This window comes from Quercus suber, unplaced genomic scaffold (genome assembly GCF_002906115.3).
Source record: "Quercus suber isolate HL8 unplaced genomic scaffold, Cork oak 2.0 scaffold_106, whole genome shotgun sequence".
NCBI lineage: Eukaryota > Viridiplantae > Streptophyta > Magnoliopsida > Fagales > Fagaceae > Quercus > Quercus suber.
Genome location: NW_027069571.1, coordinates 724,496 through 739,799, shown reverse-complemented (window position 1 = coordinate 739,799; position 15,304 = coordinate 724,496). Strand labels below are relative to the sequence as shown.

The 15,304-nt window shown below is 32.4% G+C and overlaps 2 protein-coding genes across 2 annotated transcripts; both read right to left on the bottom strand.

The window, feature by feature from the left end:
* Window positions 1–1,237: 1,237 nt before the first annotated feature.
* Window positions 1,238–5,404, bottom strand: LOC112005683 (GTP-binding protein SAR2). The gene is made up of 4 exons (XM_024037982.2): window positions 5,168–5,404; window positions 4,969–5,070; window positions 3,048–3,179; window positions 1,238–1,921 (listed from the first exon to the last, which is right to left on the bottom strand). Exons 1-4 carry the CDS (start codon window positions 5,309–5,311, stop codon window positions 1,595–1,597), a joined length of 705 nt encoding a protein of 234 aa, XP_023893750.1. The 5' UTR covers window positions 5,312–5,404; the 3' UTR covers window positions 1,238–1,594.
* Window positions 5,405–6,188: 784 nt separating this feature from the next.
* On the bottom strand, window positions 6,189–9,769 carry LOC112005685 (small COPII coat GTPase SAR1A). The gene is made up of 4 exons (XM_024037985.2): window positions 9,440–9,769; window positions 9,241–9,342; window positions 8,325–8,480; window positions 6,189–7,015 (listed from the first exon to the last, which is right to left on the bottom strand). Exons 1-4 carry the CDS (start codon window positions 9,524–9,526, stop codon window positions 6,692–6,694), a joined length of 669 nt encoding a protein of 222 aa, XP_023893753.1. The 5' UTR covers window positions 9,527–9,769; the 3' UTR covers window positions 6,189–6,691.
* Between the last annotated feature and the right edge of the window lie 5,535 nt (window positions 9,770–15,304).

The window sequence follows — 15,304 nt, the reverse complement described above, 5'->3', positions numbered from 1 at the left end:
CTTAATGGCACCCATTAACGTAACTTGTAGAGGCTTTATACTTTATAGTAATCAGACATTAAATTAGGTAGCTTTGATTTAAATAGACATTGGTCTTGTGTCAAAAGTCAAATTTATTGTGCTAAGCTTTTTGCTCAAAAAGAAAAATTAAAAAAAGAGTTGGATGCTTTGGGCACACGAAATGTGAAAGTAAACAACAATTAAGTTTGATTCCTATGCTTTTTTTTTTTTTTTTTTTGAGAATCAGTGTGATTCCTTTGCTTTTGGAAAGAGTCAAAAGTTTGGAAAATAAAATAAAGTAAAATCCAACAAAAGTTTATAAATCAATGCATAATATATACGGATAATAATAATAGGATTGGGTTTAGGTTATACTTAGTGTAATTTTAAGTAATGTTACACCACCTAATAACTTATTATTGAATTCATATTTTGAAAATCTAACTAAATGTTCTATATGTTCTTAACATATATGCCAATTTTCATGTTAATTAGATGTAATTTACCATTCAATTCATAAACTCATCTTTTATGCATTATTTTAAACTACAAAAACTTGAATTTAAATAATTGATTGATGACATGGTAAGGATGGAGAATATACAAAGATAATATAATTTAACGGTGGATTTATCAAAATTTATATCTAATTAAAAAGTATCGAGTGGTATAACATTGTTTAGATTTTGCCATGCGGCTACTTAAATAAAAAATATACTTTCATCTTATGAGAAAAAATTCACATGGCAGAATCTTAAGAGAGGAACCTAAGAAACAGCACCTAAGTACTGTATCTAAATTTTGCCTATAATATAATGAGTGCAACATATATGGAGATTTTTTTTTTTTTTTTTTTTTTAGAAAATGTGCCATGGAGTTGGATGAGCTGCCATGTAACAAGTGATCTAGGTGACATGTGGCCAAGAGTTTATATCAACAATTGCCATTTGTTAATTTTAAAGAATAATGTTACAGACACAAACTATATTACAACACTTTTACAAATGTTGATGTGGCTTTATATATATTTATATAATCAACAAATAAACTTCATTCCCTACCAATAACTACCACTTCTCAATCAACATTTTGAAGGATCTTGCATAATGGCTGAAATAATGTTTTGAGAATCACCCTAAAAATGACAAACTTTGAAGGAATCTAAAAATATTGTTTGTCATTTTTTGAATGTTTTTCATAAAGTATTGTTTTTCTAATGTACTCATACATATGGAAGTTGGTCGTACTAGAAGCATATTATTGCTTTTAAGTTGATACATAAGCATTTAATTAGTAAATGTTATAGCGTCTGTGCTCTAGGTGTGTCTAAAGGGTAGAGATACAAGAATTGTTGGTAAAGAGGCACTTGCTTCAACATCAATCTCAAGCTTCCCAGATGCAGACACAGAAGGAGAACTCCCTAGTACGCACAGTGACTGCCCTCTTCAAACGGATTTCAATCTTTTGAATTACTTCAAGTCCCTTCACCTAAACCAGATGGATCTCATGTGGTACTTGATATAGCTGGAGATCTGGCAGCGCGCCCAGCATCTCCACTTGAAATAAGCTGCGAAATCTTCACTTCTAATGCCTACTACTTAATGTACTTAGACAGCCGCTTGAAACCATCCAAATACTGCCTTTTGTTGTATGATTCAGCCACAATAACCTCAAGGGGACAGGCATTTGCGTCTGCCAGGTCTACCCTACCATTCCCTGTAGTGATGTTGGTCAAGTCCAAGAGGGAACACAATTCCTCTTCTGGGCAAGAAGAAGGTTCAGCAGTTGTTATGCCAAAAATAAGAAATGGGACATTTGCAAAGGCCTCATCAGAAAGTAGAGCGTTCAGCTCTTCTCTTGGCCCCAAAAATAGCTCCCTGTTCCTAGTATTAGCGTTCACAATGTACACAACGGCATCCATCTACAGAACAAAGATTGAAATGTATTAAGCAAAAATGAAATAGTTATCAAGGAAGATATCATGATGAAGCAACACACAACGAGCATAACTCAAAACATTTTCCACTATGTTAGCCAATCAGGCAGCAATTAGCCAAATTCCCAATCCAGAATCTCAAGAGATATACAAGGATCAGTTTTTTCATTTTTAAATTTTTTCCCCACATTTCTCAGATGTATTTAAAGCAATTAACAAGAAAGAATAATCAACATGTAAGATGTAGATGATGCACTAGTGAAATTATGAAATTCCATTTTTCAATGCAAAATATCTGGAATGTAATATTTGACCTAGATAAATTTGGTATGATGACAGAGAATGAATTATGTATGTTGAGACACTATTAACAGACCTTCTAAAACAAAATGTGCTATTACCGAACTCCCATGGTCAAGGTTTGCTTCTCATGAATCAAATATAAACATGGAAACGTCTGCCTGGGATTATGAAGGCAAAAGTATTTATGGTCAGGCGTAACACAAGCAAAAACAATTTCACATGTTGCTGGTGTTCAGTTGAGCTACCAAAGCTCAAGCATATGGGACACAAATTAATGAAAGTTAATAAATGTAGATATATAAGAGCACCAAAATTCTCATTTGCTTAGTACATTGGTTACAGTTTAGCCAGATCAGTTAAAAATATACAATGGCTAACTTTTCCATTCTAAACCAAAATATTCAATATTGACAGATTTCTGGCATATCCAGTCACAACTCAAAGTTTTTCATGGTTTAACTTGTGCTGAATCTGAATTCAGCCTACTAGAAAATTCTAGGCACGATCATGTAAGTCATGTTTTCTCTATCAGTCCACATTGAATCAAAAAAGGACTCCACTTTAATTAAAAAAAAAAAGGACTAAGACGTAAAGGATTCCATTAAACTAAAACAGAGAGTACATCAGATAAAACAGCCTGGTCTAACACAGCAAGAGAGTTAGAACTAGGTTACCCCAAAACATGCAAGCTTTCTCAAGAGTAAATAAGAAATTTAAATTACAATCACATATTCACAATATCATCATATTGCACAAATCATTAACTAGATATTCTCAACAATGATAGTTGATAGATTGAGAAACATACCTTGGCACAATAGTCTCTCCAAACTCTACGAGCTATCGAATGTTCTCCTAAATCAAAGAAGTTAAACTTGATTCCCCCAATACTAGACACACATGATGTCAAATATTGTGATGTCTCATTCCAAGGTATGCTCTGCAATATTCACTCACCAACATCCACAACAAACAATATCAAGTCAATGGTAGTCAAGTTAAACAAAAAACCAAGTCACCATTTGTTCACTGAGAATCAAATTTAAATAAATAAATAAAAGAAGCTTTATCAGTATTAAGTTTCAGTTTTAAAATTCTCACATATACTAATAATAATAACTGTTCTGCACCAGATAAGTGTACTGCTCGGCCTTTTTTCCCTGCTTTACATTCTTATGAATTATTGACCCAGGAAATCAAACTCACTTGGTTTCTCTTTGGCATCAAGTTCTTACCTTTTACAAATTACAACCCTATTTGATTCTCTTTTTACTAATTTCACACTCTGCTTAACCTAAAACCTCTATCACTATTTTTGGTTGTGGAAGGGACAGGAAAGGAAGTAGAGGAAAGTAAAAGGAAGGGAGGGATTCCCTCCCTTAGGCCATTAATTTCTTTTCTCCCAATTTGAGAGGAAATGGAGACTGGAGAGAGAAGAAAGGGCTTATGGGTGGGATCAATCAATAAGCTATTTCCTTTCTCTTACTTTCTTATTATAAACCAAACACTTGAGAAGGTAACTTCTTTCCTTTCTCTTCTACTTCCTCTTCTCCCCTCCCCTTCCTTTCTATTCCCTTCCTTGTGTTTTTCAAACAGAGTTCTAAAAATTCTGAACTCTTCTAGATTCCCAAGTTCCAACTATGTGTTAGCTGCTAGATTGAGATCTTCTAGAGTTCTTATGTGGCGTTTGGTATGGGGGAATTCATATTACTCCTGGCATCCAGATTCCTAAGAATGTGATTCCTAGGAATCACATTCCTAAGAATGTAGCTATTCCTATGTGTGGTTTATTCCTAGAAATCTTAAATGAATTATTTATTTTTCCCATTCTATCCTTAGATTTGAATGTGAACTACCAAGTCATTTTAAAAAAATGGTTAAAATTGTCAATTTATAAAAAATACACTTTTCTTTAAGTTTGGGAATCTGGATTCCCACTTGTTTTAAAGGGAATCTACATTCCTACTGAGAGGAGTTTAAGGGGGGAATCCAGATTCCCCTGGCATCTGATTCTCTAGCATGATTTGTAACCAAACATGAGAATCTTTAAACATTCCTAGGAATCTTAAAACATTACCCTGTACCAAACGCCACATTAGGGTACTCTACTATGTAGAGTTCTTTTAATTTTAACATTTCATTTGTAATAAAAAGTCTAGATTTTTCCATATTATTAATCCACTAAAAAATCTACAAAAATAATGATTTTAAAAAATAACTACTCATAAATGATAGTTACTACCTTAAATGCAAAAGAATCGGTAATGGCTATGACATTGCAGCATTAAATACAAAAGCAATTTTCTTATAAACCATGAAGCATATATATATATATATATATATGATAGACGAATGGCACAGACATCTAAGTTTTCATTCCAATTTTTTCAGTCTTCTATTAATTTTATTAAAATTAGGCATATACATGTTTTTTTTTTTTTTTTCAACCACATGATTGGCACTTAGGATCATAAAATATTATTTTTCTATGTCCCATTTCAGTCGAACTTATGCTTTGAAATTAACAACCAAAACGATTTGGGGAACAAACGGTAGAGTACCCTATGGTAGATACCCTGAGAACTTTAGAGGATCTCAGTCCGTTAACTGCTAGTCTAGTCGTATGCCCAAAAACATATAATCTACTAAAACTATATCCTCTGCCCAAAAAAGCAAAAAAAAAAAAAAAAAAAAAAAAACTTAGTAGGAAAATATTTCAGGAGAGGTACCTCATCAAAGAGTTTCAAAATCACTGACTGTTTGTAGACCATATCCTGGCCTAAGAACAAGACTTTGGCCACCTTTGGTTTGAAGGGATAAAATTCGCCTAGCTTTTCTCAGAGGAAAAAAAAAACACTAATAAACGCAAAGCTTTAAAATGAGCAAAATGCTTAGGAATTGAAGAGAGAGAGAGAGAGAGAAAGGTACCTCAATGTTGAAGAAATGTGAGAAAGATAGATTCACCAAGTACACTAAAATATAAGGCCAGACTTGAAAGAGGAAATGAGAGTACCATTTCAGCAAAATCAATAAAATAAAGGGCAAAGCTTGAGCTCTGTTGGGCAAAACCATCCTTCTTTCTTTCTTTCTCTTTTCTGTTTTCTGTGTCTCTGTGAGAGATAGAAAAGGAGAGGTAAAAAAAGACTGACTTTGTTCAGTTGTTGTATGTCAGAGAGAGAGAGAGAGAAGAAGACTGTGACTTTGTTCTGATTGGTGGATCCTAAGACTTTTGAGACAACAATTCTCCTTAAACAACTCCATTTGCCACACCTTTTACCGCGTGATTAATAAATACTGTAATAGTTTATAGAAAATTTTAACAAATACTCAAATGACATTTGATAATAAATTTTTTTTATGAAAAAAAAAATTGACAGTTTTTTATAATTCTCTTTAAAATGATATTAAAACATTCATAAAAAAGTCATTTAACAAATACTTTGAAGCCATCAATTAACAAGACTATCTTATATTACTTTGAAAAATACTAACGGATACCCTTCAAAAACAATCAATACTCGTTAGTATGACCCCATTACTCTTTCTTCACAATTTACAATTAATTATCTCATAATGAGAAAAATCTTCTACACCTCTATATTCTGTAATTTTGTCATTTTGAGTGCTACCATATAGACATGTGGGAAGAAATTTGGCTATCCCACATTTCACACTGGTGTTACTCAAAACTCACTGTAATTTATATCCTTACATGTCTTGCCAAAACTCTCTGAATACTGTATCCCATGCACTCCAATTATTACTTATTAAAAATCTGTTTTTGAATACTATAATCACGTACGGCAACAGATTTTGATCAAGAAGAATCTGGTTTGGGACTTGGTATTATGGTATCGTTCAAACTTTGGTAAGTAATTCAAGCACTTAGCAAAAGTGATTCAAGTAATATGAATGTTGCTTTGGTTTGTTATTGTCCAATCTTTACAGATAGTCAAGGTCTTTCTGTTTTATACTTTATTTGGTTTGGAAAGCAAAAGTGAAGCTAAGTTTTACTTCCAACATATGAAGTACTTCCGGAAATAACAAAAGGTAACCTCAATTTGGGAAATGATGAAGCATATTATTGCTTTTAAGCAAATACATAAGCATTTAATTAGTAAAAGTTATAGCATCTGCGCTCTAGGTGTGTCTACTGGGTAGAGATATAAGAATTGTTGGTAAAGAGCCTGCTGAAGGAGGCACTTGCTTCAACATCAATCTCAAGCTTCCCAGATGCAGACACAGAAGAACTCCCTAGCATGCACAGTGATTGCCCTCTCCAAACGGATTTCAATCTTTTGCATTACTTCAAGTCCCTTCACCTAAACCAGATGGATCTCATGTGGTAGTTGTTATAGCATGCAATCAACTTGCATAGTCAAGAATTGAACTGGCAGTGCGCCCAGCATCCCCACTTGAAACAAGGTGTGAAATCTTCACTTGTAATGCCTCCTACTTAATGTACTTAGAAAGCCACTTGAAACCATCCAGATACTGCTTTTTGTTGTATGATTCAGCCACAAAAACCTCAAGGGGCCGGGCATTTGCGACTGCCAGGTCTACCCTACCCTTCCCTGTGGTGATGTTGGTCAGGTTCAAGAGGGAACACAATTCCTCTTCTGGGCAAGAAGAAGGTTCAGCGGTTATGCAAAAAATAAGAAATGGGACATTTGCAAAGGCTTCATCAGAAAGTAGAGCATTCAGCTCTTCTCTTGGCCCCGAAAATTGCTCCCTGGTCTTGGTATTAGCGTTCACAATGTACACAACTGCATCCATCTACAGAAGAAAGATTGAAATGTATTTAACAAAAATGCAATACTTAACAAGGAAGATATCAGGGTGGAGCAACACACAATGGGAAGCACAACTTGAAACATGGTCCACTATATTAGGCAATCAGGCAGCAATTTGCCAAATTCCCTATCCAGAGCCTCAAGATATATATATATATATATATTTTTTGTTGAATAAAAACTTTATTGATGAACATCGGAGTAAAAAAGGAGGGCCTGGAACCATATCTCTCCACAGCCTAAGTAACCAGGAGAGGGACACTAGAGATGGGAACTGGCCCTACCCAATTAACAAAAACAGCCCATTGGGTTAAAAGATGGGCTGAAACATTACCCTCTCTATACATAATGATCACCTTTTTTTTCTTTCACATTTCCCAAATGGTATTTAAAACAACTAACAAGAAGCAGGTGCTAAACAAGAAATAATAATTAACATGTAAGAGGTAAATGACGTATTAGTAAAATTATGAAATTCCATATTTTAATGCAAGAGATCTGAATTGTAATATTTGAACTACATACAGAGAGAATTGAGTTATGTATGTTGAGACACTATTGGCAGACCTAGCAACAAGAGGCGCTATCAGCAAAATCCTATGATCAATGTTCTCCCACGAATCAGACATAAACACAAAAACGTTTTCCAAGGATTATGAAGCCAAAATTATATTAAGATTTAGGGTCAAGCAATAACATAAGCAAAAACAAATTGAAAAGGCCGCTGGTGTTCAGTTGGGATAGCAAAGCTCAAGCATATGGGACATATATAAAAACAAGTTAATTACTGTAGATATACAAGAGCACCAAAATTTTCATTTTCACATGTAACAAATATAACAAAGGCAAACTTTTCCATTCTAAACCAAAGTACTCATTACTACCAAATCTATGGCATATACGGTCACAATTCAAAGTTTATCATCCTTCAAATTGGGGTGAATTCTAGCAAAACCTAGTCCCAATCATGTAAGTCATGTTCTCTATTAGTCAAAATTGAATCAAAAATTGACTCTACATTCAAAAAGAAAAAAAAGGACTTAGAAAGGATTCCATTAAACTGAAACAGAGACTAAGATAAAACAGCCAGGTCTAACAAAGCAATAGGGTTTTTTTTTTTGGAGGGGGATAATCAGCAAGAGAGTTAGAACTAGGCTATCCTAAAACATGAAAGAATTCTCAAGAGTAAAATGAAATTTAAACTACAATCACAATATCTACCTATTGCACTTATCATTAACTAAATATTCTCATGATCTCATCAAACAAAATTGGTAGATTGAGAAATGTACCTTGGCAGAGTAGTCTCTCCAAACTCTACGAGCTATCCAGTGGCTTCCTAAATCATAAAAGTTAAACTTGATTTTCCCAATACAAGATTCCCATGATGTCAAATACGATGCTCGTGTAGTATTTGATGACATCTCATTTCTAGATATGCTCTGCCTCTGCAATATTCATTCATCAATACTCACAAAAAAGAATATGAAGTCAATGGTAATCAAATTAAACACAACATCAATCCACCATTTGTTTGCTGAGAATCAAAATCAAACCAAAAAAAAAAAGAAAAAGAAAAAAGAAAAAGAGAAGCTTATTCAGAATAAAATTTCAGCTTCAAAGCTCAAAAATATCACATTCACTAACACAATAAACTGTTTTGAGCCAAAGAGTAGGTGCACCACTCGGTTTTTTTTCCCCCTCTACACCTTTAACTAATGTAACACTTTATGCACTCTCTTAACCTAAAACCTTTACATTCTGTATGTCTTTAGACTTTGAACTAGGTCTTAGTTGATTGACTAGTTTCATCTACTAAAACTATATCATTTGCAAAAGTCATAATCAATCAAAATTATATAGCCTACATAAAGTATACAACAACTAATTTATCTAGTTTCTTCCTCCTACTTATTATTTTCTTTACTAGCATTTAATTTTTCATAATAGAACCAAAATCCCATTTTCAATGAAAAACAAAATCGAAACTTTTGGGCTTATTGGCCGACCCTGACTAGTTTGTTGAGGATCTATAACCGATCTCAAAATTCTCAAATTTTGGTACTAATCTTGATAGTTGTTGTTGGACCAGGTTCTTTAACCATCACCACAACCTATTCTCAGCTCAAAAAAAAAAAAAAAAAAAAAAAAAGGAGAGAGAGAGAGAGAGAGAGAGAGAGAGAGAGAGAGAGAGAGAGAGAGAAGTACCAACTCTGAGAGGCTCAAAATCACTGACTGTTTGTAGATCATATCCTGGCCTAAGAACAAGATGTTGGCCTCCTTTGGTTTGAAGGGATAAAAGGTGCTCAGCTTTTCTCAGGCCAAAAAAAAAAACACATAAAAATTAACGCAAAACTTTAAGAATGAGCAAAATGCATAATAAGAAATTAGAGAGAGAGAGGGGCACCTCAATGTTGAAGACATGGACAAACCATTGATTCAGCAAATACAATAAAACATAAGGCAAGACTTGAACCCAATTGATCAAAATCATCCTTTCTTTTCTTTTCTTTTCTTTTCTTTGTTGTATGTGTGTGTGTGTGTGTGTGTGTGTGTGTGAGGTCAGTAAGATGGAGACTTTGTGAGTTTATTTATAAAACTTTAGTACTGGTGGTGACGGCTACGGTGTGGAAGAAGAGGAATTTCTTCTAGATAGTCAAAATGGTGACCGTTGACACAGGTTGTGGTTAGGAGTTGGGAACATTCTAGACTGGAAAAAAAGCGCCAAAAACACAGCTCAAGTGCTTGACTCTCTGTTGACCACAACCGAAGTAAAAGTGTTAAAAACACGCAACACTCTTGTCATAATAAAAAATAATTAGAGTAACTGTATTTTAAATTCAACTTTGCAGTTTTTTTCAACCACATGTTGAAGATCATAATGATTTTATTAGTCAATAATATAGTCATGTGGATCAATCTAATTGAAGAATCTAAATTAAATTACTAGTATTATTTTTAAAATGTAGTTAAATTTTAACTAACAAAAATAGAAACTTTTTTTTTTGTAAGTTTGTATATTTCATCCAAAAGTAAATGAGAAAATACAATGCCATTGCTCATTTCACTTTCTTTCTTTTTTAAACCGAAATTTGCTATGTTAAATTGTTAATGCTGATTTCAAGTTTTCAACTAATAAATTCTTATTATTAAAAAAAAAAAAAAAAGTGAACAACCCTTCAACCCCAATTTTTCCTTCCGTTTAATAAATCAACCTTGGCATTATCTAAATTAAAATTCTAATTCATAGTGAACAATTGCTACACGGATTGGCCCCATTTCCAAACCTTAACATGACACGTTTGCTAGCCAATAGAATATGCCATTAGAATATTCTCTTTGGATGCTCCCTTGGATTTGGGTTGGGAAGCCTATATTGCATAGTTGATGTGTTATGCTGTATTATTACTTAAGGATTAAGATTTCTAGAATTTTTAAGTTAATTTTAGGTTAAAATGTAAAATTCATATTTTATGTTTTATCAAAATTCATTTCAATTATTTAACTTTACTTTTGTTCATTTAAGTATTCTATATTTCAAGATTATTCAATTAAGGCATCTCCATCAACTTATGTTATAATTTTAATTATCCAAATTTTTTATTTTTTTTCTTCAATTTTTTTTATTAAAAAAATCCAATTAATGTTTGAAAAATATTTTACAATTTTTCTTTACAAAATTTTAACGGAAGTTAATGGAGAGGCATTGATTGAATAAACTTAAAATTTAAAGGATTGAAATAAACGAAAGCAAAGTTAGATGATTGAAATAAATTATGATAAAACTTCAAGAATAGTTTTTGTATTTTAACCTTAATTTTAAAGTAAATTTTCTAAAATTTTATTTATTCATTTTGAAATAAGTAGATTAGATTTTATTATTATAGGATAAATTAATATTGACTATAAGGATCAGATTTAGACTCCTAGCCCATTACGTGGATGGACTTAGGCCCAAAAAACCCAAAACAATAAATTTATAGAAAATGGGTTGGAAAACTGGGTTTTAGTTAATCAAACGAACACTAAAATGGGTTCAAGTGATAAGAGAATAAAAAGAAAAAGGTTTATATTGAAGAAAAATCATTTTCAGTAAGATCTGAGGAGGTCTGTTCTTATATATTATTCTTAAGTTCAGTTACAAATTTGGTTCCTGAATGCTATAGTGTTTTACTCTTGAATTCCGATCCTCTTTCTAATTGCCCCTCTTCTTCTTTTATACTCTTTTTTCTTTTTATCCCCACCTTCCACGTGCATGCTAGATGGTTGGTGTTGATACTTGTCCTATCAGGGTTTCACATAAGTCCTTATGTAGTAGCTGTAAGGCTGAAAAATCACTGTTTAGGTATCACCTCCACATTAATACGACCAGAGAGTTAACTGCATAGCATTTAATGCAGTGGCAGCAGCTTTCTCCAAAGATATTTTAGGACTTTCTCCTATCTGACATTTCTATAATGCTTATCAACACCAACGAAACTTCTTAGAACGTCACCTTAAGCAATAGACAACCTCTTCGGACCTCAGAATTGGTCAGCCGAGTACGCATTTATCCTCGGCCCACCCTCTTAAGCCATTATGACCAAGATTAACCTCTATCTACCAACACAATCTTTTCTAATAAAGATTTCTCTTCCTCGGACAACGCCTCGTCCTCGTGTTGGGTCACAAGCTCGAAACGTAAACAAATGACGAACCTCTGGGCCTAATATCCCTACATTGACCATTTTGATGGTACAGTAAAATCCATATCCAATCATTTCAAAATGAATTGGATTAGAATTTAAAAACTTGTAATGCCTTTTCATGCTGTGATTCTTTTCCATTGCATTGTATTGTCCGGTAGAGAATTTATATCAAGCAATTGTTCTTTTATTAAACTTTCCTTTATATTGTAACTTCTTTTCAATTCTAGCAAGTGATAGATAAGGAGTGGTGTTTAGAGAATCACCCTAAAAGATGACGAACTTTGACAAAGGAATGGTTACAGTATTCAAGGGTTTTTCACTATGGATGCAGTTGTTTTTGAATACTGTAACTCTTGCACTCCCATTAGTGCTTATTAGAAATCTCTTTTTAGATTCTATAATCAAGTTACAGAAATAGCTTTTGGTCAAGAAGGATCTGGTTTGGACTTGGTATTGTTCGATCAATCATTGGTAAGTAATTCAAGTAACATGTACTTCATTAAGAAAAGGCCCAATCTTTGGAAGTTAATGTTTACTTTGGTTTTTTGTTGTCCAATCTTTATAAATAGTTAAGGTCTTTCTGTTTAATTTCTTTTGAAAGCAAAAGTGAAGCTAAGTTTACTTCCTACTCCCAAGGAGATATAATTATAAATTACTTCCAAAATTGGAAAAAGGAAACCTCAATCTAGAAATGATGAAATGTGTATTTGCAACCAATTAAAAATTAGTTTTTTTTTTTTTTTTTTTTTTTGTGTGTAAATTATCAACTGTTTGTGGATCTCACATTACTTTTTGTCTTTACTTTATTTCAAATAATCTAACTTTCAGCCTTTTGAAATAAGCTTGCGGAAATAAGCAATTTTCAAATGGACACAAAGTATATCATTGCTTTGAAGTTGATACATATATGTCCTTTATCTAATTTGTTGTGAAAATAATTTATTTACGTAATATTAAAAAAGAGAGAAGAAATATAGACACAAATTTTATGTGGTTTAGAAATATGCCTACATCTATGAACATCAACAAAATAAAGTGTTACCATGAAATAAGAATATTATAATAGTAACACAATAACACTCTTACAAAGACTAAAACCCCAAAGACACTTTTAAGTACTCCCTCCCAGAAAGAATAGAAAATACCCTATTTAATATGCTCTTGAGCTTGCAGAACCACTCTTTCCCGCACTTGTATTATGCAGCACACTAAATATATATATAAGACACTAATCAGGTAGAGCTTTTCACACTACAAAAAATGAGGGCTATAGTCGCGTTTCAAAAACACGGCTATAGACCCTAAAAATGCGGCTATAGGCTATGGCTGCGTTTCAAAAAAAACCCTGCTAGGTCTGTAGCCGCATTTTTAAAAACGCAGCTTAAGTCCTAGGGAGCTAAACGCAACTCCAGCTTTGGAAAATGCGGCTTCAGAGCTAGTAAAAAACACGGCTCAAAGTCTCACCTATAGTCGTGTTTTTCAAAAACGCGGCTCAAAAGTGCGTTTTTTGTAATGACCTCAACTTAGAGTGATTTACCTATATAATTAGGGATTTAAATTTATTTGAATAATTTATTTCTGTCTTGGAATGCTAATATTGTTGCTAAATGCTTCATATGAAATTATTTGGTGTATTTTTTTATATTTTTTATATTTTATATATATATATATATATGAATATTTTGAATAGATGGTGTCACATGTCTGAATATGATTTGTACATATCAATTTTTTTTTTTTTTTTTTTTTTTTTTACAACCTACCTGCCATGTTTGAAGAATAAATATGCCCTTAAATGTCTCTATCATTGACCTTTCAAATCCTACATTAAAGTTTTTGCCATCTTCCTTTCAGTTAAAATTACTATCAAATCTCTCATTTAAATTCTACATATAATTATGTATATATAATGCAAATTGATTCCTTATTCATAAATAATTTAAATTAAATAAAAAATAAAAAATAAAAAACAAAAAAAGCTAATCGGTCCCTCAAATCCCTCTTTAACATTTTGCCATTTACAGATATATCCAAAAATGGGCTACATGTAATTATGTATATTTGATGCAAAATGGATTCCTCAATTCCCCTCTTTTACATTTTACCAAATACAGATATATTCAAAAATGGACAATAATATACCTCTATATACTTGGCTTCTTTGAGGTTTAAAAAATGTTAAAGGCACGAACATTTTTGCGGACGGTTGATGTGGTGGGTAGTTATTCTGTAAAGATTTGTCAAGTTTGTAAAAATGTTATACAATAATTTATATAATTCATTTTCGTTGTCATGAGCATCATCAAAGCCACATTTTTTTTTCTTCAGTTTTGTTAACGTTTCAGATCCTACCTCTTCTCCCTTTTTTTTTTTGGGTTCTCAATCAAACCTTTGTTTTCCTATCAATCTCTCTAAAAAACAAAATACTCTTCGTTTCTCATCTTAAATAAGACCGTTACCATTAAACCCAATCTCCTCAGTTGTCAACACCGTTTCATCTTCTCCTAATGATTTTTACATAGGATTAGACAGAAGAATTTGATGAACATTCAGAGAGCCTGTGGAGAAATTGAAGTCAAGCTTGGTATGTTTTCTCTTGCTAAATACATTTTTTTTTTGTTTGGAGAATGAATTTTCTAATATGTTTTGGTTTCCTTCTATTTGATTATATTGGTTGGCACTTGGCTATATGATTTTTCCAAAATGACTTTACTACTTAAATTTTATATGTTAATTATCCTAAATTTATTGTTAAGTTGGTGCTAAATCAGTGAGTTGATGGAAAATATGTAACAACAAATGAAGCAAAGAGATTTGAAAGTACTGAAAGTCTTTGTGATTTTACTAGAGAAAAATGAAGTGTATCATACTGACCTGAGAATACTTGAAAATTCTGATGTCCTAATTTAGCACAAGTTGTTCAAAATTGATTCCTAAAATCCGTCTTTCACATTCTACCAAATATAGATATATCTAAAAATTACAATAATATACCTCTAAATACTCGGCTTCTTTGAAGTTTGGAAAATACTAAAGCCATAAATTTTTTTACAAACTGTTGATGTGCAAATTATTGATATACTGAGTAATTATTAGTAAGTAAAAAAATGATATTAGCGGTGAGCTTAAATAAGAACCTGTAAGAATAGACGACCTTTGTTTTCATTGTCACAAGCATCATCAAAATGACAACCTTTTTTTTCTCAGTTATGTTAACGTTTTAGATCCCTCCTCTTTTTTCTTTTTTTTTAATCAAACCTTTGTTTTCCTATCAATCTCTCCAAAAAAAAAAAATCCCTTCGTTTCTCATCTTAAATAAAACCGTTACCATTAAACCCAATCTCTACGGTTGTCTACACCTTTTCATCTTCTCCTAATGATTTTTATATAGGATTAGAAAGAGGAATGTGATGAAATTCAAGAGAGCTTTTGAGAAATTGAAGTTAATTAAGCTTGATTTGTTCTCTCTTGATAACTACTTTTTTTATGTTTGGAGTGTGAATTTTCTAATATGTATTGGTGTCGTTCGATTTGATTATTTTGGTTGGCACTTGGCTATATATGATGTTTCCAAAATGACTTTG